Genomic DNA, 27,844 nt, shown 5'->3' on the forward strand with positions numbered 1-27,844 from the left:
ACCAGCAGCTGTAAAGATGAATAGAGAAAAGAGGTTGTGCGGATCAACAGGCGTCCAAGTGTCATCTGTTATCTGTTATCATTCACTTTCCCGACAGATGATATACAATACAGACAGTTCCGCTTAAATTTCAAAGTAAAAATACTTTCATGGACGCTTTGGGTTTTACGCGACAAAAATGCCAAGATATTAAAAGAGGAGAGCGTAAAAGCACTTCCTGCTGAGTGTAAAGACAATAGTTTAAGACCAAAAACGTGTAAAAGCCTCAAACAGACAACCTGTTTACCTCCAGGTTTAATCCTTCAGTCCACTAATGGCAAAACAAGATTGTCTGGGTAAGAAGTTTACGGCCAAGGTTGAATAAACAAGCACGCTGTCAGCAGGTTAAATAAAGCACTGCAGCAACCCCACTTCGTTTCCAAAGGGTTAAGAAGATGAATACTTAAATCTAGTAGATATTTAAGTAAAAAATATAAATCGAAACCAACTCGGAATCGGAAAGGTTTCGCCGATAAAAATGGAAACAAATTGTGACCATGCACATCTGATGGTTGATTGGAGTTATTATGGAAGATGTGAGTAAGCAAAAAGAAAGAGAGAGCGTGAGAGAGAGAGAGAGAGAGAGAGAGAGAGAGAGAGAGAGAGAGAGAAGGAAGGATGGAGGACTGTCTCACATGCAGAGCAGAGAAGTTTTATTTTGAAAGCAGTCAGCCAGTGTAAGCAGCGCGTCTGCGGTGTGTAGTGGACTGAGTGGACTCGGGGAGCTGCAGGTCAGCGTGTTGCGCTCTTGGCGGTACACGCGGACATAGAACACGAAAGCTGCGTCCATGGATGGGGACAGAAATAGACTTTCTTTTACAAACTTCAGGATTGGATCCATATCAGGCAGACTCCTCTTCTAATTTAACAAAAACTCATCCCAACGTGCCACCTGTGAGCGGACAACAGCCATCACGCATCCCGGGAGCCGGGCAAAGGGGGACTACCGAGGTGCGTGTTTGAGTCTTTCAGTGTATTTTGGCACTTTTTTTATGGAATCCCAGGATGTAGTTTTCCATTTAAACACAGGTGTGAACACAGGTGTGTGCCGCCGTGTGTTGCAATATATTGCTTTGCTCGAGTTTTTGCCCTTAGATGTCCAGAAATACTTTCACTTTCGCCGGGTGCGCACATTGATTGCTCAAGTGACTCTACCTCTGCAGAGAACATTGACAGATGTCCTGTAGATCAGGCAGGTTTTAAAGGCAGATCCACCCTGTGGTTCAACCTTTGTGGACTTATCCAAGAAGTGGCTTCAAATGTTCCAATACCAGACAGAAACGTATTGGGTGGGTGAACTTTACATTTCAAAGCCAGATCACAGCTTGATAATGTAAACATCCGCCTCACTTTATTTTTTACACCTAGTGAGCGCAGGACGAGTGAATGAGGGAAAGGTTGACAAAAGTTCAGTTAACACAGTGAAGAAGCAGTCAGGCTTCAGCGAGCCCACTGAGACAAAACCTTGAGTCGCAGCATGAAACAAGACATCACGTTTCCAGCGCGGGTTGTAAAAAAAGTAAATGTAGCCTACAGAAAGAAATGTAGAACACCATTAAAAAAATAACCATTTCCCAGGAAGGTGATACATATTTATGACTTACTAAGTAAGTTGAGTTCATACAAGTTGCTTTGATTTGATCGGCTCGTTGGCTTTGCAGAATGCATGCTGCAGCTGCGCTATATACGTGAACTGAAATACAGTGACCACATTTTAGCCTGCATGACCACTGCTGAAATTATTTATGTATGCTGTTTGGGCCTCCAAGATATGCCTGTTCATTGTTAAAGTGAATATAGAGTTACAACAACAATCATGACAGAGTATAAAGGAAAAACGAGCGTGCTGTGTAACATCATTTGTTCTCACTCCTTTCTTTTTTAATCCTTGTGAGGTCTAGTTTGAGGTTTGGACCTCTTGTAATGACTGGACATTTTGAACAAGTCTCACGTCATCTCAGGCAGTTTGAGTGTTGTTTGGTTTAAGAACAGGGATGAAGTTTGGACGGGATGTGTACACTGGAGGCATACGAAGAAAGGCAGGGAAGCAATGTACATGTATTATTTGGAAATCTACATATTATGAAGGACTATTTCATGCAGTATGTAATTTACAAAAGAAGAAATCTGAGGCTCTGTAATCTTCTTGCTTCACTCTGAGGGCAGTTTATGAATGCAGCTTTCATGTGTCATGTTTGTGGGTGCAAAATGTTTGACCTAGAGCATCATGTTGTAACATATTGGTTTTGTGTCTGGTCATGTGCACATAATGTGTCCTCTATAATCACATGTTGTAACTCTGCTCAGCACAATATAAATGAGTTTTTTTTTTTTTACAGGATTATATCTGCTCTGTTCCAAATTTAAACCTGGGATTACAGGGGTGATTTGACTAACCAGTGTGCTTCAAACTATAGCATTAAAGTACAAACTGCAGCTGTGAGACACCGAGCTGTACACTCTGTTCTGATAACACCTGAAATGCAGGACAGAATTCAAAATAGATCATAAATAGATCATCAATAGATAAAATCAGAGAGGTTTTTATAAAGCTTGCAAAATCTTAAGATTGATCCTCTCAGAATAAGGGTTCCTTTAAGGTAAATTCACATGTACACTGCTGTTTAGACATACGCATAGTCTGAAGAACATACATGTACAAACAGAATCCTTTGGTCATTTTGGAGAGATGATTGAGGGGCAATTATACAAGAGTGCAAACGTAGTTGGTGGTTTTGGCAGTGCTCAGGAAGTGTGCTGCTGTCCATGTTGTTGATGATAAATGAACTTAAATTCAAAGGAAAGAATACATTGACTCTGTGCACTGCCTGTCAGAACCTTTGTCTGATCAGACTTGAAGCTGTTTGTTAACCACTGAAACCACTTGTTTCCTCCTCTTTAGATCCTTGTTTGGGTTGTACCACTACTTTCTCATGAAAGTCGCTTTGGAGAGAAGTGTCATGGAAGGACATTTCTTGTAGCCAATTAAATTCTGAATGGGTGGATATGCTGCTCTAACATGGTTAATCTTGATTTTTTTTGGTGGATTTGTTCAATTAGACACATATTTGAAAGTATGATCTTCAAATGTTGTGCGGTTGAACTTTTAGTAGATCCAGTTCTGTTAGTTTAGGAGTCAGGTCGCTTGTTAACACCTTGCATTAACATAAGTCAAGGGTGATCTGATAACAAGTGCACAGCACTGAAGTACAGCGTTAACACTTTGCATTTTGAGATGCGCTCTGTTGTGTATTTGAGATCAGAACTCACTTGCCTGTTTCACTTGCAAATCAGTGCCTGTGCATCATTTCTGTTTGATAAAACTGAATGCATCGCATTTATACCCAGTGGGGTGCATGAGGGTTTGTGCTACCAAACCAATGTACACACATCCGTGCCAGACCACCTACGTGGTCTGAGCTATTGGATCTCAGTCTGTCAACAGGATGCAATGGGGTGCATCCACAGCCAGCACTAGGACTATCTATCTGCAGATATTAAATGCAAGGTCTAGACAGCCTCAGAGAGATGTTTGCAGTTCCACCTGCTGCCTCACATATCGAATGTAGGTGTCAATCCACAGGTTGAAAAAGGAGCCGCACTCTGTGAGAGCACGTCCTGCAGGAGAGTTCAGAGAAGGGCACTGAGGGCTTTTTATTTGGAGATATTGCTAATAGTCCCTTTTTTTATTTTTTGTCTGTTTGTGCAGGTCTCAAATAGAGTCAATGACAAGTAAAGATGTGTGGTGTTAAAGCCTCTGTGTGCTCATTTTGACTGTCAGAAAAGTCCAAAAACTGTCCACTTTATGTCTACTGTTCCACCTCTTTGAAGCCTCACAAACGGTTTTTAGAGCTTTAATTTCTTCCTTTATGTCGGAATAAGAAATCAACCCTACGGCTGTAGTGTCTCAGAGCAGAGGAAAATGTGACAAACACTTGTTCTCGTGATGCCACACTGATCTAACGTGTTATTCTTTCCTGTCGATATCATCCATTTTGCTCAGAGGTTATGTGGGGTGATCTTAAAAAAAATATAGCTGCAGATCAGAGACACGTACTGATTTGCACAGCATGTGTAGTTGGAGGTCATCCAGTTTCATGTGCTTTGAAAGAAAGTAGATTTCTTGTAACACAGCACTAAATCCACACCCAAGCCAATCCAACCTCCCTTTCATCTGATGTTTTATTGCAAGGTGAGGCATTCTTAGTCCAGTAATTTCACAGATGATGGAGAGAAAAATGGGAGTGTCATCCATGGTGACCAAAACAAACTAGGATCATTGGGTGCATGATGTTTTGAATTGTTAAACAACTTTTCAATTTTTTTTAATCCTTTACAAATCAGTGACACTCAAACAGCTTGGTGTGTTCTCAGAGTGTTTTTTTCAGCAAAACATCAAAACCATTTCTCAATTTTGCTTGAGTTGACTTGAGATTATAATATTTCATGAAAAAGAGAAATGAGATGCTTTTTGATAGTTTTATTTTCAACTAGTATAAAAGCTGTGACCTTCCCATCCATGACCAAACTTCAGTCGGTTGCAATCACAACTTACCTTCTTATGAAGACAAGCTAAAAACTGCTCTGTATCAAATGTGGGGAAACACAAACAGCCTGCACGTGTAACCTTTGCTCTATCTTTGAGGAACACAAATCTTCCGTCTCCAGTGTATTGTGTTCTTCAGGCCCACAGTCTGCACCGTTACAAGCTGACAGCATTTATCACTCGCAAAGTTCCTTCACTGAAAGATGATTTAATATTGAAGACAAACTGTGGGGGTACAGGCGACGTTGAGGGGACTTCAGGGCTACTTTATCATGTTGTTGTTTTTTCCTCCTCAGGGTTTCAAGGTGTTCTTAAAGTTAAACATTTCAAACTTAATGGGGTTAAATGGGACACAATATGATAAATCCACCTTTATATTGTATATTTATTTGGGTAACCTTAGATTCTGTCAGCCCCCCATCCAGTCCTTTGTTTGTTGTCTGCAGAAGTCTTACAGCACAGAGACAATTGCTCCCTTTCAGATTTGCATAAGCCTCCTGTTGTGAAGCATGAATGAAATGAACCCAACAAATGTTATTATAAATGTTGCTGTTACTATATATGAGCACATTTTATGTTGAGGCAAACCCAAATGTCAGCAGTAATGAGAAGAATATCTGCCCCATGATGCACAGGGGTTTAAGAATAACAAAATGCTTTTAATTTTTTTTAAAGTTTCTAAGCACAAGATATCAGGGACCATTTACTGTAGAATCATTTCTTTTATCCTGAACATTATTATAGCAATTATTTCATGGAAAGAATTTGTAAAACAGGGACTGGGAAACAATTTTTCTTTTAAATTTCCCAGCCCTTTAATCCAAGTGTCAGTTTAGTTTTTGATAGAAAAACATTTTGGTGTTTGGGATTTGAATACATCAAGCTGTTGGTTGCTCAACTTTCCATCTGCTCTTTGTTTTTGTTTGATCATGCTTGATTTATAACATATTGACTTTTCTGGATAATCCTTGTCATGTTGTGTTTTGAAAATAACAACGTTTGTTTGCGGTCTTTTACTCTTTTCTAAATCTCTAAACGGCAGCATCCATTTTTGGTTTATTATTATGATATTCTAAGTAAGTTTCTCTGTATATAATGAGTGATACAAAGTTCCCAGAGACTGTGTCAGGTTGTTGTTTTTTTACCCATAGTAAGATGTGTTATTGGTTATTAGACATCCGTTGTTAAAAAAATGAAGTTGATGCTGAACGACAAAATCCTGCAGTTTGTCGAGGCTGCAGAAGAACCAAAAGTCACATAGACACCCCATTAAAAAAGCAGCTGACATGAAAGACAGTGGGGTGATATATGATGGTTAGTCAAGAGGCCTAAAATCAGAGGATTGATGAGTGCCCTGTGCACAGCTGTTACTCACCCGGGTTGCATTTAGAGCAGGAACAGACTGTGTTCAAGATCAGAATAATCCAGTGATACACTTCAAAGTTTAACCCTCCTCAGCTCCAGCTGAAGAGAAGGGTGAGACAGCATTTCCAACATGGCGACCTCCATCGAAGGGACTCCTTTGCACCCTGCAGGAACAGACAGGTGGCTTTCCTTAGGCCTTGTCCATTAATGTTTACGGTCTGATTATTAGCCATGTAATCAAAACAAGTTGGGTCTTGACTGAATCCCCCTCCCCTATCCTGATCCTTGTCCTGGTCTGCACCGAAAATCAGTCAGACTGTTTGGTTATTACGCAGACTGTTTGGTCTCAAACATAGTAATACTAATTTATTTTCATTAGCAAAAATAATGATCACATTTATCAGTTACACATGATTCAGTTTTACTGCTAAAAAAAACTAAATTAGTCTGAGCAGAAAATTTACCAACAAAAAAGTGGATAATGAAATAAAAAATGGAAGCAGTTTATCATCAGACATATCGAACTCTATACCAATTTGAAATGTCTATTAGAATCGTAATTCGTCCATGGGTCAAACTATTATAAAATACAGATACTCTGTCTTTTTTCTGTGAAGGACAGTTTTCTTAAGGACTGTTGCTGAGTGGTTGTATAGTTGGGCGTCTTTAACAGCCTGACATAGCCATCGAAAAGAGGACTGTTGGTCTCAGTGAGGTGACAGCTCACTTGATTTCCTTTGCAACTTTTTTTTCATACCTGTATGGAGCGATAGTACAATCGATACAGTCTGAAACGCATGAGGAGACGCAGTGGGAAAAGACATGCAGCAAAGGGCAAAGGGTTGGATTCAAACACGGGACCTCAAAGTCGAGAGCTGTAGCCTCTGCAGAGGGAGTGAGCGTTAACCACTCTGATAAACTAACACTCCAGAAAGTGTTTCTTCAACGGCTTTTTGTTTGTTTTTGCATCTAAGGGAGAAGGATCAAATGTTCAAACTATAATTTCCTGAAATAGAAATACAAACATGACAACTTTGCATGTGAAGAAAAAACTCCTTCCCTTTTCTTCATGGTTTTACAACCAGCCTTTATTATTTAAGGTGTTTCATTGTTGGTTTTATTGTCTGCCAGCCTCATGATTTGTCTGTTGTTTTTCAGACTGTAAGCAGCAGGAGACGACAGAAGAACAAGGGACATACAACTCAAACATCTGCCACCATGTCTCAGAAGTGCTCAGCAGTGGAATGAAGTGAAACCCTGAGGGCTGTCGACACATGTGCGCCCCGCTGAAAACAGACACTGAAGAGGTGGCAACAACAGCGTCGTAGGACTGTGCGAGAGTGTGGTTGGCCCTGTGTGTGTGTGTGTGTGTGTGTTCTAACACGCTGTGCTGAGGTTAAAGCATTGAGGAGCGGAGGACTGAAACTGAAGAGTATGGTTCAACCATCCACTTCAGCCTACCTGCTGGGAGGCCTTCTGGGTAAGCACATCAACACATTCGTGTTTGTCTGTCATTGGGTGTGAAGTTATCCTGCCTGCTGTTATTGATGCTGATGTTTTAGCTCCATTTATGAAATGAAATGTACCATCATGCACTTGTGTTTTGGACTGTGTTGCTGCCTCAGTGTGTACAAGGGGGCAAGTTGAAGGTTTGTCATTTCTAAGTCTTGTCCATTTTGCTGTTATCCCTCAACCACTTATGATCAAGGTGCAAGAAAAGAAAGACAGATTCACAGTATTTCAAACGTCCCTCATTAGATATCTCTGAGGCACACATCTCGAAGGGAAAAGATTAAGTACATGCTAAAAATGTTTTGCAGCAGTTTTTTTCATGGCTGGATGTGAATGTAGTCATGCATCGTTGATAGTAATTGCATTACCGAAATGTGTGGTCTTCATACTGTAGGTATTATACACCTCATCTGCCCTGAAATGATGGTGTGTATGTTGTGTTAAAGTTGTGTTGTACCTGTATTCAGACATAGAGAAACTAACACAGCACAATTCATGCTTCTTTTAACTTCAGTGTCCGTGTTGATTTTGGCTTTTTGTGAATATTGTTTGGTTATGAGTCGGTCTCTCTGAAGTGTTTGTGAACTACTCGTTGAGCCGGAAACATAAAATCTCTCTCTGTAATGATTCATGTGTAATTTAATTTGATATGTTATTGATCTTTAAAGTGCAATACTTGTAAGGCTTCATTATTCCAAACTCATATAACTTACATATAACCAAATATCCGTGTTGAAGATGAAGACAGAGAGGCGAGCTGAGAATGTTTAAAGTGATCAATAATCTTTGTTGATCAGTGACGTTGATCGGCAGCACCAGTCCAATGCCCGATATTTAGATTTAACCAATATTGGACCTGATGCCGATCCTTTTGGCTTCATTTTTATTGAAGGGATTGTGAGGCTGACAGAAGGTTGAATTTCCCCTGATGGAGTCCAGACACTGGAAGGCGTTGAAAATAGACTTCTGAAGAGCTGAACCCTGAAACTGATCAGATGGATTGGAGGTGAATAGGGAAAAAGAGGGTTGCAGCGACTACACCTAAACAACAAATAGACTGCGAAAGAGAGAGAGAGTGACAAGGTGATTGTTCAACGGAAGTCTGGTTGGATTAGTACGTAAAGATTAAACACCCATAACCAGAATATCAGAGCAGGACGACAGTGGGAGTGACATGAATGAGCTATGACTTCTTGCTGGACCTTACGCTAAGCTTCATTCACCTCCCTTGGTGCAGGAAAAAACATCTAAACTTAAGTGGGAAAGACTTCTTAAATTCTCTAACTTCTTGGATCACTCGCCAACTTACACTTCTTTTCAGCGCACAAACGCTTCATGCACTTTATCTGCACTCATCCCGAGTGCAGATAAACAGGGAAGTGAGTTTGGTCCGTGGTCACTAAACTTTGGTGACATATAGCTCGATGTTTTCGAGGGGGATTACTCTGATTGGTGAAAGTGGCAGAGAAAACTATGTTGGTTGTTCAAATTTGCAGAAAATGATTGGACAAAAATTGCAAGGTCGCTCAGAAATCGCGGGGATTAGTTGAATTTGCGTGAATTGTTGCAATTGCAACATCGCGACTTCCTGGAGGGACTGAATACTGATGGTCTCTTCACACAGCAGCAGCCTCTGCCATCAGTGTGTGAATGTGTCGGTGTGACCTGCGGTGTAAAAGAGCTTTGCGTAGTCAGAAGACTAGAAAAACACAATACATGCTCAAATACATACTGATGTACTGTATCTACAAGCCTGAGCTTTTATTTAATTCAGTCTATGCAATGACCCTGCGTTTACACGGGACAGGCTTCTAAACAGGCTTTTCATACACAGCAAAGATGGGAAAGACTATATAATTATTGGTGAATTGTTTCTGTGTGGCTGCTCGTTGTTTGTGTGAAACTAAAACAGAAATTGTGCTGCTGCCTGTCTCATCAGCACATTCTTCAAAAGATCTCAGCGAGTTTCTTTTCTTGTTAAATAAAATAAGACCTGAAAGAACATTTAACAATATAATTGGGCTGTCGTTAAAATTGAAAGAAATCACTCATTTGACCTTACTTTGAAAAGGCAACATCTCTTACAACCTGCTGTGCTGCTTGTTCTACTTATCGTTCATGTGCATCTATTTTAACAATACACATTTTAAAGGGCCTCTATGTGAGATCTGGCCTTATTTGTCAAAACTTAAAGCAACACCAGGCTAGTCTTAAATCCCTTAAATAGGGATGGACTTTATAATTTCTGAGAATGTTTTGATCAAAGCTTTGCAGCTGGATGAAAAATCACAGACAGTGATCGATATCACATTTGAAGAAAACAGTCAGCTTACTACAAACACAAAGTTGGACATCTGTTATGTATTTGTGTCAGATGTTCCTGTTGTGATATCAGAACACAGTACTGTACAAAGAGAATTTGCCCATTCATCCTGATCATGTTTAAACACACAGGCACCTTTTGTTTAACTGTTAAGGCATGTGAATGCTAATCTGACACAAATAACTCTGATTGATATTAAACCTCGTCAAATGAGAGAGGAGTTTTTCAGTCCCAGGTGTGAAGCTGCTCTTCGACTTTGTACTTCGGAAATCAGAGAACGTGTCTCCTCTTCCTGACACAAACGTCCTGTGGTGTGTGAAGGGCTCCTCCAGTCACTCAGGAATGCTTTGTGGTGGTAATATACAGTATGAGCTGTCAGAACAGTCAAGAATGTGAGGCTCTTTTTCCACTAAGCAAATGCAAATGTTCTCTTTTATCTGCGATGTGTTTTAATGTGTACTGTGGTCCATCTGCAGGCAATACTAAGAACTGTAATAAAGCATTTTGTCTCACCACTTTGATTGATGTAATGACATTTAGGAACAACATTTATAGTATTTGGATTTTTTTTTTTTCAGCAGATAGACGCTTGCTCTGTCAGACGGAGGAAACATTTATCTGGAGCAATATTTAAAGTTTTAAAGGACACTCTTATGTTGCCTCTCAGGCAGAAGGTCTCAGGTACAAAGCAGACCAGATCAGACCAGGACCTGTCAGTTATTACAAGTTCACCTCATGTGTTCACAAAGGTTCCCTCCCACAGACCAAAGACAAGTACAAGGAGTGAAGCGAGAACTCCTTATTCTTCATACTCCATATCTGCGTATTATAAGTACATGAGTGTGAATGTGCTGTCTGTGTGTTGTCACTGGGATTACCCCGTGTTTCTCTGCTTCTTGTTAGTATACTGTGATAGGATCCAGTTGTGCAGCTGCCTGAACATTTAAAAAGGTTGTAACAAAGGGACACACGGATAAATCATTGTCTCATTGATAACATCATTGGTGACACGTGTAAACAAAACGTTTGATGATGTCATTTAAAGACACGCCATACCTGGACTCTATAAGACTCGCAAACTTTACCTTCAACTTAATAAGTTATTAACACTCATGTTTTCTGCACGTGAGCTGAGAAAACAAAAGGTGGTGATTTTACCATAAACTGTATATAACATGGACGTATTTCCATCAACATCACCAATTCATTTTTGTTTAAAGCCGTTTTCAAGCTGTACGATGGCTTTCACCAAAGCGGAAATCTTATTTCAAACTAACTTTTGATCAACCAATTAACAGACAAAGAGGTTAATGGGAGGTGGGCCTAAAGCCACAACGCACCCAGCTGTCAGTCAGTTACCCTTTCAAAAGGGGCATTTTAAAATGTTCATACTGAAGGTGTTAAGAGGCATTTGCCTCCAGCCTTAAGTGGACACTTGACAAACTGCCGTTATTTTGCACTTCTGCATTGGCCTCATTTTTCAACATCAGAGGTTGCTACTTTGCTTTTTACCAGGTAATAGCTCAATGTGTCGGGTATTTGTAACGGGACACCCTGTCCCTCTAACAGCAGTTTTAATGTCAACACAGTTCAAAGGGTTCACAACTCTCTGTGAGATCTGGTTTTTTGTATATCATGAGTTCAGCAGCCTGACGCATGATTTTACAACATCTGCATCACAGGTTTTTATCAAACACCCTGAACACTTAGCAGGAAATGAAAATAAAATGCAGTGATTTACTTTTGTGGCCAAACAATAGCAACAAACTTTGAAACATTGACCACTCTTGACAAAACGAGCGTGTAAGCCCATGCTGCAAAGTAATAGTTTTACCTCAATTATCTTGTTTTCATGGCTGAGGGAAGCCAAAATTGTAATTGAAAGCCGAACTCTATTAATGGCCCAGCGCTGTGTCTGGATGGTCCGGTTGTTAAGATTAAGGGATATGAAATGTATTGGGATTTCATTGTTATTTCACTGTCATCGTTTGTAAAAAAACAAAACAAAAAAAAACACATCAAATGTGTAGACTTGTAATGTATGAGCTTTATATCCGTACTACAAGCTTAGTCTTTTAGTAAATAAGTTACGCTAATAAATAGGAATTTTGTTTTTGTAGAGATGTTTGGCATGAAGACTCAGATCAGATATATTCCTCTCGAACTTTCTGCCCAACATCCATTTTCAGGTCTCAGATATTTTCGGTTTAGGTCAGAACCTTTGAGAGGCATTTTTCTGTTTCTTGGCAGTGTGCTTATTTTTTTTATTATTATTTGGTTGGATAAGGAACCTTTGGCTTATTCTGATCCAGAGATGTCTGGAAGTTTTTAGTGAGGATGTCTATAAGTTCCTCCATTCTTCTTCCACTTAAGCCTAACTTTTCCCTCAGATCCCTGCAGCTCTGTCACCTTTGACAGTTCCCCAGTCATTCTTTCCCTTCAGTCATAGATTAGCTCCTTTAGAGGAAAGCTTCTTTTCCCTGTCAGCGACTAGCTCCCACGTCTGAGAGATAAGATACGGTGTGAGACAGGATGAGATAACACAAGCTTTTTTTTTTTTTTTTTTTTTTTAAAGATTTGTTTTTGGCTTTTATGCCTTTATTATAGAGGGAGGACAGTGGATAGAGTCGGAAATCAGGGAGAGAGAGTGGGGAGAGACATGCGGGAAATGGGCCACAGGCCGGACGCGAACCCGGGCCGCCCGCGCGTGAGGACTGAGCCTCAATACATGGTTTTTTAATAAGCTTTTTAATATGACATTATTCAGTGTCTTTTTTTTCTGTGAAGATACATTCATACTCAAATTACTGAAAAAAGCATTTTATCTTGGCCTTAATCTAGTTTTTAAATCATTGACGTATTGATCCACGTATTAGATTGTACGTGGACGGATTGTACAGATAATCTGATCTGGGATTCTTGTCTACTGCCCTTGGAAAACCTGTTAGGCCATAAGAGAAAAGAAGTGTTCCAGAGGAGTAAAAATAAGTGAAAAACTTTCACTGACTTAATGTTAAAAAAGAAAAAGAAAAAGATTTATAATGTGGATTCCATTATGGACAAGATTTGGATTTATTGCATTGGCACATACTATATGAGCTTTCATCAAACTTCATTTTTGTCTTTTATTAATATATTAAACATCGCACATCAGTGCAGATAAGAATGGCTCTGTAGTTGTCAAATAGCAACCTGAACTCCATTCTGGCATCTTAAGCACAGAGAAAAGGAGGCCTTGATTCTTATCAAGTTATCCATTAACCAAAGATGAACCAGAAACCCTGTTACACTGACTCATGCCACTGAAGGCTTAATCATCATTAGACATTAGCTGGCAGATTGCAATATCACTGACAAGAAATAAAGACAGATCTCAAGTACAACTATAAGACTCAGTTTAACACTGGGTAGCTGTTTTCACATGAAATCTCCCTGACATGTTTGTTTACATGAACCTCACAGCAGGTGATTATCTTTGTAGGGAGGAAAGGAGGGGGGCTTTCTTGGAGGCTGGACATGACAGAAATAAAACATTACGGATGAAACAACAGAATCTACTATAACATCTATAATGACACTTTTTGTCTTTTATCAATGCTACCTGTGTCAAAAGAATGAAGAACAACATGCTGGTGAACAGAACAAATAATGAAGCCGTTTCATTACGTGCACAGAGATCGCACCGGTCACATGCATACAGTCTATCGATGTGAGCCCGTTACAGGATACAGTGATCATTCACAGTGAATGTTCCTGAATTTTCCTGCTGCTGTCTCACATCAGCTCAATCTGACTCAAGCCCTACATTTACTAGGGTGCTGGCAGAAAAAAAATATGGGTAAAGTCAGAGAGAAAAATGTGACTGTTTGCGTTTTCACCCTGAAAACTTGAGGAGAGTTTCAGGATGTGTGAAATCATAATATCTGATGGAAAGAAGGTTCAGATATAGGATTGCATGAATGCAATATGCCCTCCCTGAAACTTTGCTTTAAACTGAGCTGCTAGTTAACATAGCCAACATCATGGACTGCTCAAATTTAACCATGACGGCGGTTCAGTTTAACACAAACTCTACAAACCATGGAAGAATGTATCAATTCATTTTGTGTCAGCACTAGTAGTAGTTTTAATAAAGCAGTAATTTAAGGTGGCAGCGTCTGAAATCATTCGCCGTAGGAAGATTTATTGCTCTTCCACGTGTGACAGAACATACATTTCTTTTTTTTTGTCATCTTTAAGTGATGAGTGTTTCAAATCTCCTCTTTAGACACAAAGACTACAAGATGGTGCAGCAGCAATTTGCTCTCTCTCTCTCTCTCTCTCTCTCTCTCTCTCTCTCTCTCTCTCTCACACACACACACACACACACACACACACACACACACACACAGTACAAAGGTACATGAAAAGAACACTTACATGTGGTGAGCATGTGGTTCTTTTTAAAGTCACTGGGGTTCTATAGTGAAAGGTAGTTTTCAATATTATGGACAATAAAGGAAGTTATCTTTTCATAAAACTTTGAGCAGAAGTCTCTGTTTTGGTTTAGATAAGCTTGACTGAGCTGCTGTTGTATTGTCAGAGAAGATAACATTTATATTTTGGGTGAATAAAAAAAATAGATCTCAGATACATCCCAACTCGAAGTCTGGCCCATTGTAGGTTATTTTAATCTGTAATAGGTTGTAAAAATGTTGCAGTAAAGATGTTTTTTATCAAGTGAAAGCCTCTTGATTAAGAGCTACTATGTTAAAGAGAGATGTAAACATTTATTTATTATTGAAAAGAACAAGTTAAGTTAGTTTCAAATTCAGTCTTGAACAGCTGACCTCTGTGTTGTAGAAAACCTTTTTTTTTTTTTTTAAATATGTCTCCACTTTTCCAGATGATAAATAAACTTACATTGTTATTGTCATGCTTTGTTAATTCATTAGAAAAGCACATTTTGAATCCACATGTGCAGGTACTTACTCATCCTTCAGATTTCTTCAAGTTTTAAAAATTTAGTTCCAGTTTGCAATTAAAAAAATTCCGAAATTAAAGAGCATATTGCAGGTTAAAAAAATTGTTTAATTAATATTTTATATAGTCTGTTAATGGCCGTAAAATAAGTAGGTTATTTTTTTAATATGTTCTACAACACATAAGTGCTCTAATTTAGAGGAGAAAGTGGCTGTTTTAGCATAGCCGTTTAGAACGCGCTTTTTTTTCAACAACGCGTCATATGACGTAACATGAGGGAGTCGTGTTCTGTTACTCTGCTTTGATCGGCTGTATGCGTACGTGTATGAATGAATGAATGAAGCCTTTATTGCCCCTGGGGGAACTTGTCTTGCACCGAGAGCATAAAACTTTACAAACAAACATTTAGAAGGCAGCACAAAAGAATTAAAGCACAAAAACAGGCTAAAACATGATTAAAGAGGTGTAATGATACGTGGTAGTGAGTGAGAATAGACAGGATGCCTCCCTGCAATAGTTTGTAATTTGCGCGGCGCACATTCAGGTGCACAGTGTAAGTGGCTTGATTATTCAAAGTGTTTTTTGGTGAATTATTCCCACAACCAGAAACGATCGAACAGACACGTTGAATATTTCGGCATCAGACACAAAAGCGTTTCCTTATTAATTTAAATCTCTGGCTGTTTAACATCAAATATTATATACGCAGACAGAAAGCGTTTAATGATTTGATCTGCTTTAATCCTCCGTTATATTCTCTAGTGTGAGCGTAACAGACACCGGACAGTCTGTATTAATATATGTAGTCACACGATTTATTATAAATCCAACTCTGTTACAAGAGAGCGTGTGCGTGTCTGTGTGTGTGTGTGTGCGTGTGTGTGTGTGAGCGCGCAGTGGGGAAAGACTGAACGCGCGGTTTGGAAACAAACAGAAACACAAGCTTTACGTCTGTCGGTCCTCTATCCCATTAAAACTTTAAACTTCTTGTAGTAGCCTAATATATGTGCACGCATTAAACTGTGGAGTGTGTGCGCTGTTGTGCATGTTTGTGTGGACGTGCGCTGTGAACTCACGTCAGGAGCATCCTGCACCATACACTGTATTATCTATAACAACGTGAGCACTGGGCTGCATCAGGAATAAACAATAAAGACATAGTGCTGCATTTGCACCGTGTAATCGGGTTCTATGTCTGTCTGTCTGTCTGTCTGTCTGTCTGTCTCTCGCTCTCTCTCTCTCGCGCGCGCACAGCGCGGCACCGTAATACGTTGTACAGATTTGCCGTTTTTACGAGCAACTCCCATACAATGTAAAGGTGAATGATCGGCACTTGCACCTTCTACAAATTGTTTTTTAATTGATTGAATGTGATTACAAACTTTATATATGCTGATGTGAACACAGCACGACCCCATATATGGCGAGCTGACACCTGTCACTCAGCAGGACGCCTGCTCCGGATCTCTCCTCACACCACTTCTCTCCTGAGGCCGTTATTCCTCTAATCCTGCCTGTTTCTGCTCTCCATCACATCTAACAGGTTCATAATAATAAGCCAGCACACCATTATATGTAAAGGAATACATATTTTCTTCCTATTTATTGACGGGAGTGACACTCGGATCCATGCTTTTCTATGTTAAACAGAGGAGGATTCAGCGGGACTCCCTTAAGTTACGTCACAGCCGAATGCGGAAGTAAAGAGCAAAGACTAAAACGTCTCCAGGAGACCCTGTGGGTTATTAATTTCAGAATTTCTTTAAAAACAGCATTGTTAACGTATTTTTCTATGATTAGTTAAATTTTGTCTTTAACCTGCAATATGCTCTTTAAAGCTTCTTCTTTTTTTCTAAGAGGTGGTCATCTTTTCATCTTTTAGAGCGTTTTTTTTTCTTTTTCAAACCAGCATGACAGCAAAGTGCCTGAGTCATATTTCAAATGACAGCTGTACATTTCTCACCTCATGCTGAGTGTCTCTCTTGATATGTGATGCCCGTGAGTGAGTGGAGGGATGAGATAACAACAAGATGAGAAAGAGTTAAGGGTGAGTAAGACAGTCTGATGTCTGGAAATAGTCAAAAAGTGCCTTATATCCTTTTTTTTACAGCTTTCTTATAATATAACATAACAGATAAAATTTCTCTGAAGAAAACACATGCTGGCTTCACTTTAACCCAAATTGATCGTAAATCCACTTGATGCATTCCCAACACTTAAAGGCTGTACACAGAAACACATGTGTATCTTAAGTGAGTGAACCTCTCTACGGTAGATTTAACCTCATGGTCAGTTCTCGTCAGCGGGAGAACAACAAGGAGGCAATCACTGGCAACGAATGATCTTAAAGAGTCGATGAGAAAGCTACCGCTGTTGAGGAAGAGTTGTAAAAGATCAAGAGGTATGGTAACTTCATGTTGCGTGTACTTAGCACAGTGGCTAAATAGCAGGCTATGATACAGAGGATCCTAATCAAAGAGGAGAAAAGCTGTAGGTCAAGGCAGAGAGGTCGTTTTTGTGAGTAGAAAGCACGAGCTCAAGCTGGTGAAGCAGGCTAAGAAACTAAAGAGCACTGGTGTGTATCTGAATGAGCGTAACAGAAAAGAACAAGGAATGTGCCAGGCATGCAGGCATCCTACAACAACAACAACAACAAAAAATCAAGTTACAAGCTATGTGGATGAGAAATTACAACGTAATGATGCGGTTGTATATTGTAACTAATGTCTTGTGTCCTGTATGTCTTGTATACTGCTACTGGATGCCTTGAATTTCCCTCGGTATCAATAAAGTATCTATCTATGAAAAGAAGAGCTCAATGACCCAGAATGATATGAAAGAATCTGATGCTGTTACCAAGAAATACAGCTTTTTCTTCTCTGTCTGGAGATGCCTGGTGGCTTTGTCATTTGTGGACTTTCTGGAGGGGATTATTGGACTCTGTGGAGAGCTGCCACATGTATGGCTTAAACCTAAATGACAGAAATGGAAGAGGACTTTTGGTTTCTGTTCAGAGACACTGGTGAGGAAGACAGAGGCAAGGATAGTCTGGGTAACAAACAGTGTTTTCTATTGTAAGTATGAAAACTTGTGTTCTGTGACTTGGTGCAAAGAATATGACTGTAGCGTTGTGTTTTTTTTGTGTAGGCCTGTTTCTGATCCTGCCCGTTCAGATGACCCAGACACCAGCCAACATGTGCACGCCACTGAAGACGCTCAACGACAGCCTCAGCCACCGGCGACGCTACATGGTGAGAGAATGTCTACTGTCAACCAAATGTACCAGCAACACTTCTTGATGTAGTAATGCACTTATTAAAGTGTGTGCTCTCCTGAGAGACAGTTTAGACTTTAAGGGTTGCTGTGATAGCCTGATTTCAGGTTTCTAGTTTAGGATATTCAACTTTACCTGAATCTCCCCGTCTGGTAAATACATTTGAAAAAACTCTCTCATCATGATTTTCAAAAAAGTGGAATTGTTTGAATGACGTATCTTGAATTAATGTAACGATTCAATCCATGGTCATACGCAACATCTCACATGAACTACTCTTCCAGCTTCCTGATTCATGAAATGTGTTTTTTCCCCCCTTTTGTTACAGAAGCACAACTTTCCCATCAACTACTCTATCAGGGTCCATCATAACGAAATCTTTAAAGTTTCAAGCATCAGCAAAATGGTAAGATTTACAGCTCTCTTTTAACATCCATTGGATGATGCTTACTCTGACTTGACGCCTCTCATGTGCAGATGATGCAGTGAGAAGTGGATTCATTGTATTAGCTCGACTAAAACTGGACTTTCAAAACATATGTGAACGTGTTAGTCTGACAGAAGTTGTAGAGCCAATCTTCTCTAAGGGGAACTAACTCACCGATGATGTAGTTCGGGATCGATTTTCTCTTGCATATAAACACCTCAGTCGGACCCAAACTGGCCGAGGTTGTTCTGCTCATGCTCCATAGTTTGGGGATTTGACCTGGAGGTCGTACAGCATAAATGCGTATCCTAGTAGAAGTTGCATTGTCATCTACCGTCTGATACCACCAGCATGTACAAAATGTACAAATGTGTAAAGTTGTCAGTTGTTTCACTATAATATACGAGCAGTTGGAGATCCAACAACTGAATTGTCACTTTTCTTCACTTTTATCATGAGGATACTTTTAGCATCAGTAGCAACAGTGATCACTTTTTGTGATGCATTTGGATATTGATCAATATAGTATGATAGTATGATGTTATGTCAATATTTTGCCATACAACCCCGCCTTGCATAATGCTATGAGTAAGCGGTTATCTCTGTCCTCTCCTCATTGCTTTCTTCCTCCTTATCACAATAGTTTAGGACAATACAAAGTAGTACACGCTTTGAGAGAGATCCTATAATGGTGTCTGAACATCTTTAACATCTTCTCTCCTCTCAAACTATCAGAAGTCATATGTGGAGGGGTTGGAAGATCTGGTTCTCCAGAGGCTGTGGTTCCAGGTCAACCAAGGCGTGTTAAAAAAGGTAAGAACATTATCAAGCCCTCGCTTTTCACACCTGCACAGCTGAACTGTCGTAATGACTGACACACATTTTGTATCAGACTTCTTTCAATTTCTCACCTCTAAGGTTCGCTCATGTTATTTGACTTCAACTTGTAATTTTAAAGGAAAGAAAGAAACCACTTAATAACACCAGTAGCACCAATTCGACAAACCAAGAAGAAAAACAGAATCCAGCCACGCTGTCAACCAATCCCAGCAGTCACTCATCATGTGGTTTCAAAGTTCAAACATTTTGTCCCAGCAGGCTATAGGATTTCATGAAAGTTATGAAATGGACATTGTTTGTGTCGGTCAAACAAACCGTGTGGTTTCCACGGCCGATCTTTTCACTCACAAATGCTATAAATGGAGTGTTTAAGTTTCTGAGGGGTTTAAACACAGACAATACGAATCTGAGGGTTCAGTGGTTGACCTGGTATGTGATCGCAGACACTGTTGTAATCTGACTTTAGAATGGCACCAGTGCTTTAATGCACATGGGGCAAATTTCCCCAGCCATGATAACTGAAGACATTTATTTGCAAAGATATAATCTTGAAAAAACAGATGTTGGTGTGTGAATGCAGAATGTCTGGGTGAGGGGACCTGAGTGTGTGTGGTCAGCAGCAGTCTGTGTTAGTTTTCCTCTCGCGTTCAGAGCTGGTTGTGTGAAAGATACCCGTCCACATGCTGAGGAAAAGAACATATTGAGCTTAATCCGATCATGACACCATCAGCTATAATGAAATTATAAATAAGCTTTTCATGTATCTCTATGAACACATGTTGTGTGACTCAGTGGTGATTTTCAAGATATTGAAATCCCAAGTAAAATCGGAAATAGCACAAAGACAACATATCAAATGGAAACTGAGAAGTGCCTTTATTTTTAGTAAATATTATGCCCATTTTAAATGTGATACCAGCAACAGTTTATAACATGTTCTTACGTGATGTCTTCAGCTGCTCACTGCTTCAGGGTCTCTGTTGTCTTAGTTTACGTTTCACAGAAAGAAAGCCGTACTGGGAGGATATTTTTATCCCCAATCTAGTATTTTTGTAAAAGTTTTTGCGACTTCAGGACTCTTTACCAATCAACCTGTTGTTAGTTCACCTTATTTACTGTTTCTGTTTGATGTTCCATCAGGTGAACTTCTACTTTTCTTTTGTTTTGTTGTATTTGTTGTTTTTCTAAAGGCGTCATATAAGCAGTTTCAACAATTAACATGTTTTCTTTATGCTATTAATATTTGAACATGGGGTTTTAGTGTTTTGCAAATCACTGCAAATCTGTTTATATTTAAATTTGACAAAAAAGGACGTGTGCAAAATCAGCAGGCTGAGGAAGAAGATAGGTCCGCACACTTGCTGAAACGCCACAAAAGTCTGAATTGATTACATTTCGACCAGGTGATCATTTCATAACAAAGGAGGGGGGACATACCCAGATGTATTTCAACACCAACAGGCTGATAGGCACTATGATGGCAGGTCTGGTCAAATATTCCCAAAGTGAAACACATACTCTAATGATGATGATTGTATTTTTCCTGATGTTCATTGAAGAAGATACCTGAGCCTGTGGTTTGTTGTCTGAAACTAAATACCAATTCAACTTGCAGATCATCCGGGTTTTGCCGAAGCGACATCCTTCCCGTCCATACACAGCCGAGCTGGAGAGACGTTTCAGGGATTTAGAGGGAGTCTTTGTTCAGTCGCATCCTGCTGAGGTAAGATAGAGCTCTGTCAAGGTGTCCTATCATCTAAGATGCAAATAAACAGGGTTTATTTATTTAAACATAGAGGCCAATAGCTAAAACAACTACTTACTCATGAAGGATGCCAAAATCAAGCAGTCAACAAAAGGTTAAAAAAAAAAGTCCAACGAAATACAGGAGAAAATCTCTCAGACGCTGTGAGGACAATTAAAGGTAAACAAACCAACAAAGAGAACGCAGGTAGGTAAGATGTGATGAGCTGTCACAGAAGGGAAGGAACACAGAGAAACAATGTCGTTATCAGACAATCCCTCAGACTTTATTAATCCCAGAGGAGGACATCCTGAGCGAGACATGCTTCTCACACACACAGGCCTGAATCACACACATGCACAAGCTGTAGACATGCATTAATGGAGAGATGTCAGAGTGCGAGGTCCCCCCCCCCCCCGGAGGCGCCCTCTTGGCTGGTGGGGGTTTGGTGCCTTGCTCAAGGGCACCACGGCAGTGCTTGAGAAGTAGCACCTCTCCAGCTACCAGACCAACTTCCATATTTTGGTCCGCACCGGGACTTGAGCTGGCGACCCTTTCGGTTCCCAACCCAAGTCCCTACGCACTGAGCGACTGCTGCCCCCAAATAATGCTGATAAAATTAAAACGGATTATTTATCTTCCGTACAGTGTGTGCACAAATGAACCAATCAGATCGATTTCTTTTTTCAAACCAGGCTGTAAACGTACTTATTTCTGCTGTAAGAAACGGGCCCCTCTTCAGTGGGTGTGTATGGGGACTAGACAGGAAACACTGAGGGCAAACACAATAAAAGGGGAAACACTGAAAACTAAACTTGGAAATATTATAATTAGATTACATATGGGGAGTGAGAAACAAAAGGATAACAGCATGAAAACTCGGCTATTTATATTAAAACACTGAAACACATCATGACACGACAGGCTCACACATTTGTAGTAAATCACCAATGACACTTTTCAGTTAGAGAGAGTTTCCATGTCACTCTAAAGGACAGGGGATATATGGCAGGAGACAGAGGTCCCATTGATCCTATTTATTTATATAAATACTATTAAAATGACAAAGTGGAAAATAGCTTCGATTTAAAATCCAACGAGGGTTAAGTGACTATTCAGTACACTCATTGATCCATCAGTGCAGAGTTTACAGGGGATTTCTTAATGTAATGGGTAGCAGGTCAGTCATGCTTGATTAAATTGGTCTTGTATGGTTCCTCATTTGTGTTGGTATTTAATCTTAGATCAGACAGTTCAGTTTGACTCGGAGTCCTCGTTGACCTTTGTGCTGCAGGATGGAGGCTCAGCCACAGCAGCATTTCTTCTCCACTGTATGAATGTCAAACCTTTAGGATTATTTACCTCCATTTTAAACACTGCTGTTTCTATTTCTGTTTCTGTTTCTCATCACAGCACGGTCAAATGTAAGGGTTGTGCCTGGTTTGTAAAAACAACTCACAGCTATTCTTCTAACTATATCTCATTAGACTTATTTACCTGACAACTCCAAATAAACAAGCTTATATTATCAAAACAAATCTGCCAGTGATTGAAATGCCTTTAATAAAATAAGCCTGCCCCTATGGCACATTTTATTTAACTCATTACAAGCAACTACAATAAAGTGTTATCATGTATTAAGAACAAACACATGAGTTGTCCTGCAGTGTGTGTACACTCCAGGTGCCGTTGAATAGTCTGGGTTGAAATGCACACAAAGGTGAGAAGTTTACCTCAGTGAACTTCTTCATCCTCGGTTTGATTTTTCCAGATGTAGGTGGTTGAAAGATGAAAGGGGCGAGTTTTCTTTCTGTTGAAAGGATGACAGTGAACGAGGTTTTCATGCTGCGTCTCACTGCTGGCGATTTATTTCTTGCGAGAAACTTTTGAATGCAAAGCAGCTCATACTTCCACATCCATTTTCTCCTTCATATTCAGCCAACTCAGCAGCCTCTCACCCACACATCTGTTTCTCTGTGTGTGTGTGTGTGTGTGTGTGTGTGTGTGTGTGTGTGTGTGTGTGTGTGTTTGGCTTCTGTAGATGTTCCAGCAGGAGCTTCCAGAGACAATCCAGGACACTTGGGATCATTTGACAGAAGAGCCTGACAGAGTGCCGCCATCGAGCTGGAGATCCGCTTCTCCCAAATCACTTCTGGACAACCTGTGCCACACCATGCACTGCCTGTTCAGCGAGTGCTTTGTCAGCACGGAAGCACAACAGGACTGTGAGTATAACAGCTAGTTTTACCCTCCAGTGACTTTACAAACATCTTCTGTTTTCTTTGTTGGGACAGTACAGTATTAACTACAGGAGGTGTGAGGCAAAGATGAACAAGGAAAAAAAAAAAACTTAAATAAAGGCAGTTAAAATAAAAATGGATTTATTGGATTTATTACTCTATAATAATAGCAATTAGCATATCAAAGCTCCCCAGGCAGGGCATGCCAGTATGCTAGAGTTCTGATGTTAAAGGGTTTTTTTTCTTTATGTTGGATCAGCCAGGGAGCAGAATCATCTTTAAACGTAACAGGTGATTCTATTGGTCCCAGTGTTTCCCGACATACACGACACTAGGGCGGACTGCCATGGTAGATTTATGGCTGCAGTAAATAAACATCCCTCCTGTAAATGCACAAAGCAAGATGCCAATTCTCCCTTTAAAACTGCAGCTTCTTTGGCCGTTGTTTTAGTATTCTATCTGCATTTGATCACCGTGATGGAACATGTGATACCCATCATCATCAGTAAGATCAGAAACATTTTGAAACCTGAGTAAAGGTATCCTCATTTAAATTTAACAAAGCCTCAAAAAATATACAGACTATGGTAATGTTATAATATCACCTTATTATCTTTAGTGCAAAATTCATCTCAATCAAATATCCACTATTTGTTCCTTTGAATCAGTTTGAGCTGAATGTAAGCTGCTCTGGAGCAGGTTCGATGCTGAGCTAAGTTATCTTACAGAGAAGCTAAGACCAGGTGGGAGTGCACACCTTCTTAGTCCCCTGAAACCCTGAAGTTACCCTGATTACCACACATCCTGCCTCGCAGCACTGTGTCATGTGTGGTGAACGATGTAGTGAAACAATCACACAGGGGCGGCTGTGGCTCAGTAATTAGAGTCTATGGACCGGGGGTTCGATCCCCAGCTCCTGCAGCCACATGTCCGATGTGTCCTTGGGCGAGATACTCAACCCCAAGTTGCTCCGTCTGCTTCACGGGCGGCGTGTGAATGTGCATGAATGGGATTATTTACTTCTGATGGTCACTTTTTTTCCTGTGAATGGGTAGGTGTGACCTGCAATGTAAAAGTGTTCTGAGTGGTCAGAAGACGAGAAAAGCGCGATGCAAGTTAAAGTCCATTTACCATTGCTCGTTTTAGATGTTGTTTTTGTCACATTAATGTTTGCCTAAAGGAAATCAGCTTAAGTTATTTTAAGAATTGACAGACGGAGCAGAGTTTTGCTGCTGTCAAAAATACTGAAGAACACCCACTCACATATTTTTTCTATAATACAAAGAACAATAAAACTAAATAAAACAGCATTTTTATAAACAGTTCCATAAAAGTATTGGTTTCCCAATTCATCAAAATTGAATAATTACATTTGAAATTTGATTTGGAAAAAGTTAAAGGTATCCTTCTTGTTTCTTTGTCATTCTGTTTTTGTGTGATAACTTATTTTTATTTTCTTGTTTTTTCGTCTTTCTCATAAACGAGTTGATCTGTACGCTGCATGACCAATAACACAGAGGCTGTACGCTTTAAATTTATTTTAAATTTTCCAAATTTAAAATAACCTTGCTAAAAAGTTAAAATGGTAAACACAGTTTCAACATTTTATGGGGATAACAAAACTCTGGGGATAAGAAATATGTTAACAAGTGAGCATTACAGATTCAGAAAGATGGACCTTTGATGGATCCAGACATGCCCCTCCTCCCCCGTCCCCCCCTCTCAACAAAGATTTAAAACTTCAAAATTGAAGCTGCTCTCAATCTTCATGCTTACCAGCTACTGGCAGCAGTTTTGTATTAAGCATACAAGTACTGGAGTGATGCCCATCTTTCATTTCTGTGTATACAATAAAAAAAAATGCTTTTCCTAAAATGCTGAAATATTTCTTCTCAGAATGATTCTGCAGGATTCATAACTATAACCCTCATCTGCATTGCAGAGTATCTTTCAAAACCTTTATTTATATTTGACCCTATGTGCATCTGGCACGGCCTAATATATAGCATGTTGGCAGATAAACAATATGTGATAAAAATGTATGCAACCCTGTAAAAATGAGCGAGAGATGTGGTTTGGCATCAGTGTTTCATCAAACAATACAGTGCAGTTTAAAATGAACAGCTGCAACCACTTTGTATATGACCCTTTAAAGAGGTGAAACCTAAGAGTTGATTATCCCAAAGTGAGGTTTCTCTGATCCCGGAGCTCATGCTACACATCCATATGGAGAGAGACAAAGGAGTGCTTCAGTTCTTAAATTGTCTCAGTAACGCTCTCAGTGGATGACAGATGACAGTTCGGTGTTTAATGTAGTTCTCCTCTTTTTTTCCACAGACTGTGGTGTCTCCCATCGGAGGAAAGGCAGGAAGAAAGAGCTCTCACTCATTAGCTGAGAAGAAGCCTGCGAGGTGAAGTTGTCACTGTTGACACGGATATGGTACTGACATCTTAAGCTCTTGATATAAGGAGAGAGGAAACAAAAGGACAGATCAAACTGAAACAAGACAGTTCAGTTCTGATTTGTGAACATTAATACGTCTTAATCTAATCTGCTAAACAGAGTCACTGTCGTCTAGACAACATGATAAAAGGCACAAACCTCAAGGACTGTAATTGTCAAGAGACAGCAGACGGATTTTATGACAATTTGGAAATAAAGGAAGCGACTCTCAATATCCAGAAAACTTTCACTTCTCACTCAGTCAGATGGCCAACGTCTTTGATTCATGAATGCATTTCAGATTGATGCTGAAAATCTTTCAGATTCGTTCATGTTCACATATTTGGATTTATTAGGTCTGAGATCAAGAAACTGGGTAAAGGTACATACTGAAAGAAGGAGAGTGTGGCCTGAACTGCTTCTTCCTCGTTGGAAGGGGCTAAACTTTACCTGGAGTGAGGACATCAGCGTGGCTTTGCAAAATCAGCTCCGATGTGCATCTTGTTCACCTGCATGGTTCATCTCAGAGAGCTGACAGAAGGGACTGATGTTATATGTTTCAGCCAACTATAGCCAGAAGAAGGAGGAAGATTTACCTGAACTGAACTTCATACTGAAAGGCAAACTGATAATACTGCTTTTTCTTCCCTTCTAAGTTTTGACTGTACATTTAGAACCCACAGTTGCATTGAAGGCAGTGATTCCCGGGAGGGGGGGAGGCTTGAGAGAAACAATGCACACCGTTTTTCACTGCTCGCGAAGCATAGCAATCTATAAGGCTGAAAATGAATCTACACCAGACGTCTCAAACGTGTAAGTGTGAGACATCAAATTGTTCCCTCTTTAAAAGTGGTTTGTTGATTTTTGTTGTCACACACTGAAGCTGTTATCCTGTACTTTTTGCAGCCAATGTTTGAGATAAAGTCTAAAAATATAGGAAATTGTTAGCAAAGACTGTGACTCCCAGTGAGTTTAGTGTACATCCATATATGTTGACGTGTACATTGAGGCGCTGTGTGGGCTGGAAAATAATAATGTTTGAGAACCAGTGATTTAAGGAGTTATTTTTTAAGGGCAATACAGGCCCATGCAAAATATGTGTTTACTCCTCTTTTTTCAATTTCACATTCATATTTCCTTTCATATTTGTCATGCAAGAAGACTAAGCATTAAGCCCCAAATGGTGGTGATATTCCAAGGCACAATCTTCTGAATTACCCATAGGCCTATTTCCTCAAAGGACTTTTCCACCCTTACAAGAATATTTCAATTCAAATTCAAATTCAAACTTAGATGTCTTTATTTAATGTGTAAAACTTATAGAGTCACTTTCAGCCTTTTCAACAATGAAGCACCAAATCAACATTACATTCAAATTTCAGTAGTCTTCTGTGTATCGATAGTTAAAAAGAAAAAAAAAACTGTTAAACGTCTGGAGCCCCATTTTTAAAGTTCACAGAAGAATTAAGCCATTAAACATTTAAGACATATTGTAAGACAAAGTACCAGTTACATTTAGCACACAATGTGCCAGAGTTCAGCCAACACAATGGGCCTCATTCACACAAATCTGAGAATGAATATATTCTTACTTGTATTTATTTTTCAAGCAATAAAATCGTGAATTAACTAATGCATTGAATAAATGTAGTTATTAATCATGAAATGTATATCTTTTCATCCTTTAATCTAAAATCTTGAATCTAATCGTTGACCACTCTCACTAATACTGCCATGAAATATCACATCTGTTACCAAAACCAGCTGATTAATTGGAGCCTATTGAGGAGCTACCGGGAACATATACATGATTGTGATTTACGTCTAAGAAAATGTAAAGATCCAGCCTTGCTGAAGGATAAATTGCAGCTTGTGCATTCAGATCGTCAAAACATGTTAAGAATGTGACAAATTGCTTATCAGCTGGTTCAGGTTGCCAATGCACTTACAGAACTGCAGCAACATATGGACACATCATGCTTTTTTACCTTTTGTGTCCATCTCTTGCAACTTCTACGAGTCTCTACCTTGCTGCTCTCATCCTGATACACCAATCGGATGTCCTTATATGGGTCGTGGTATTATGCCAATTGCAGGCTGCGGGCACGAACCTGACAATTTAGAATTCT

The 27,844-nt window shown here is 39.7% G+C and overlaps 1 protein-coding gene across 1 annotated transcript; it reads left to right on the forward strand.

Annotated features, from left to right (window-relative positions):
* Positions 1-636: 636 nt before the first annotated feature.
* On the forward strand, positions 637-27,823 carry il34 (interleukin 34). The gene is made up of 8 exons (XM_079346872.1): positions 637-990; positions 7,109-7,430; positions 17,895-17,998; positions 18,350-18,427; positions 19,184-19,261; positions 20,904-21,011; positions 23,074-23,257; positions 25,610-27,823. The coding sequence occupies exons 2-8, from the start codon at positions 7,385-7,387 to the stop codon at positions 25,666-25,668; spliced, it is 657 nt and encodes a 218-aa protein (XP_079202998.1). The 5' UTR covers positions 637-990; positions 7,109-7,384; the 3' UTR covers positions 25,669-27,823.
* The last annotated feature ends 21 nt before the right edge of the window (positions 27,824-27,844 follow it).

Source organism: Symphodus melops, assembly GCF_947650265.1.
Source record: "Symphodus melops genome assembly, chromosome: 6".
Classification (NCBI taxonomy): domain Eukaryota; kingdom Metazoa; phylum Chordata; class Actinopteri; order Labriformes; family Labridae; genus Symphodus; species Symphodus melops.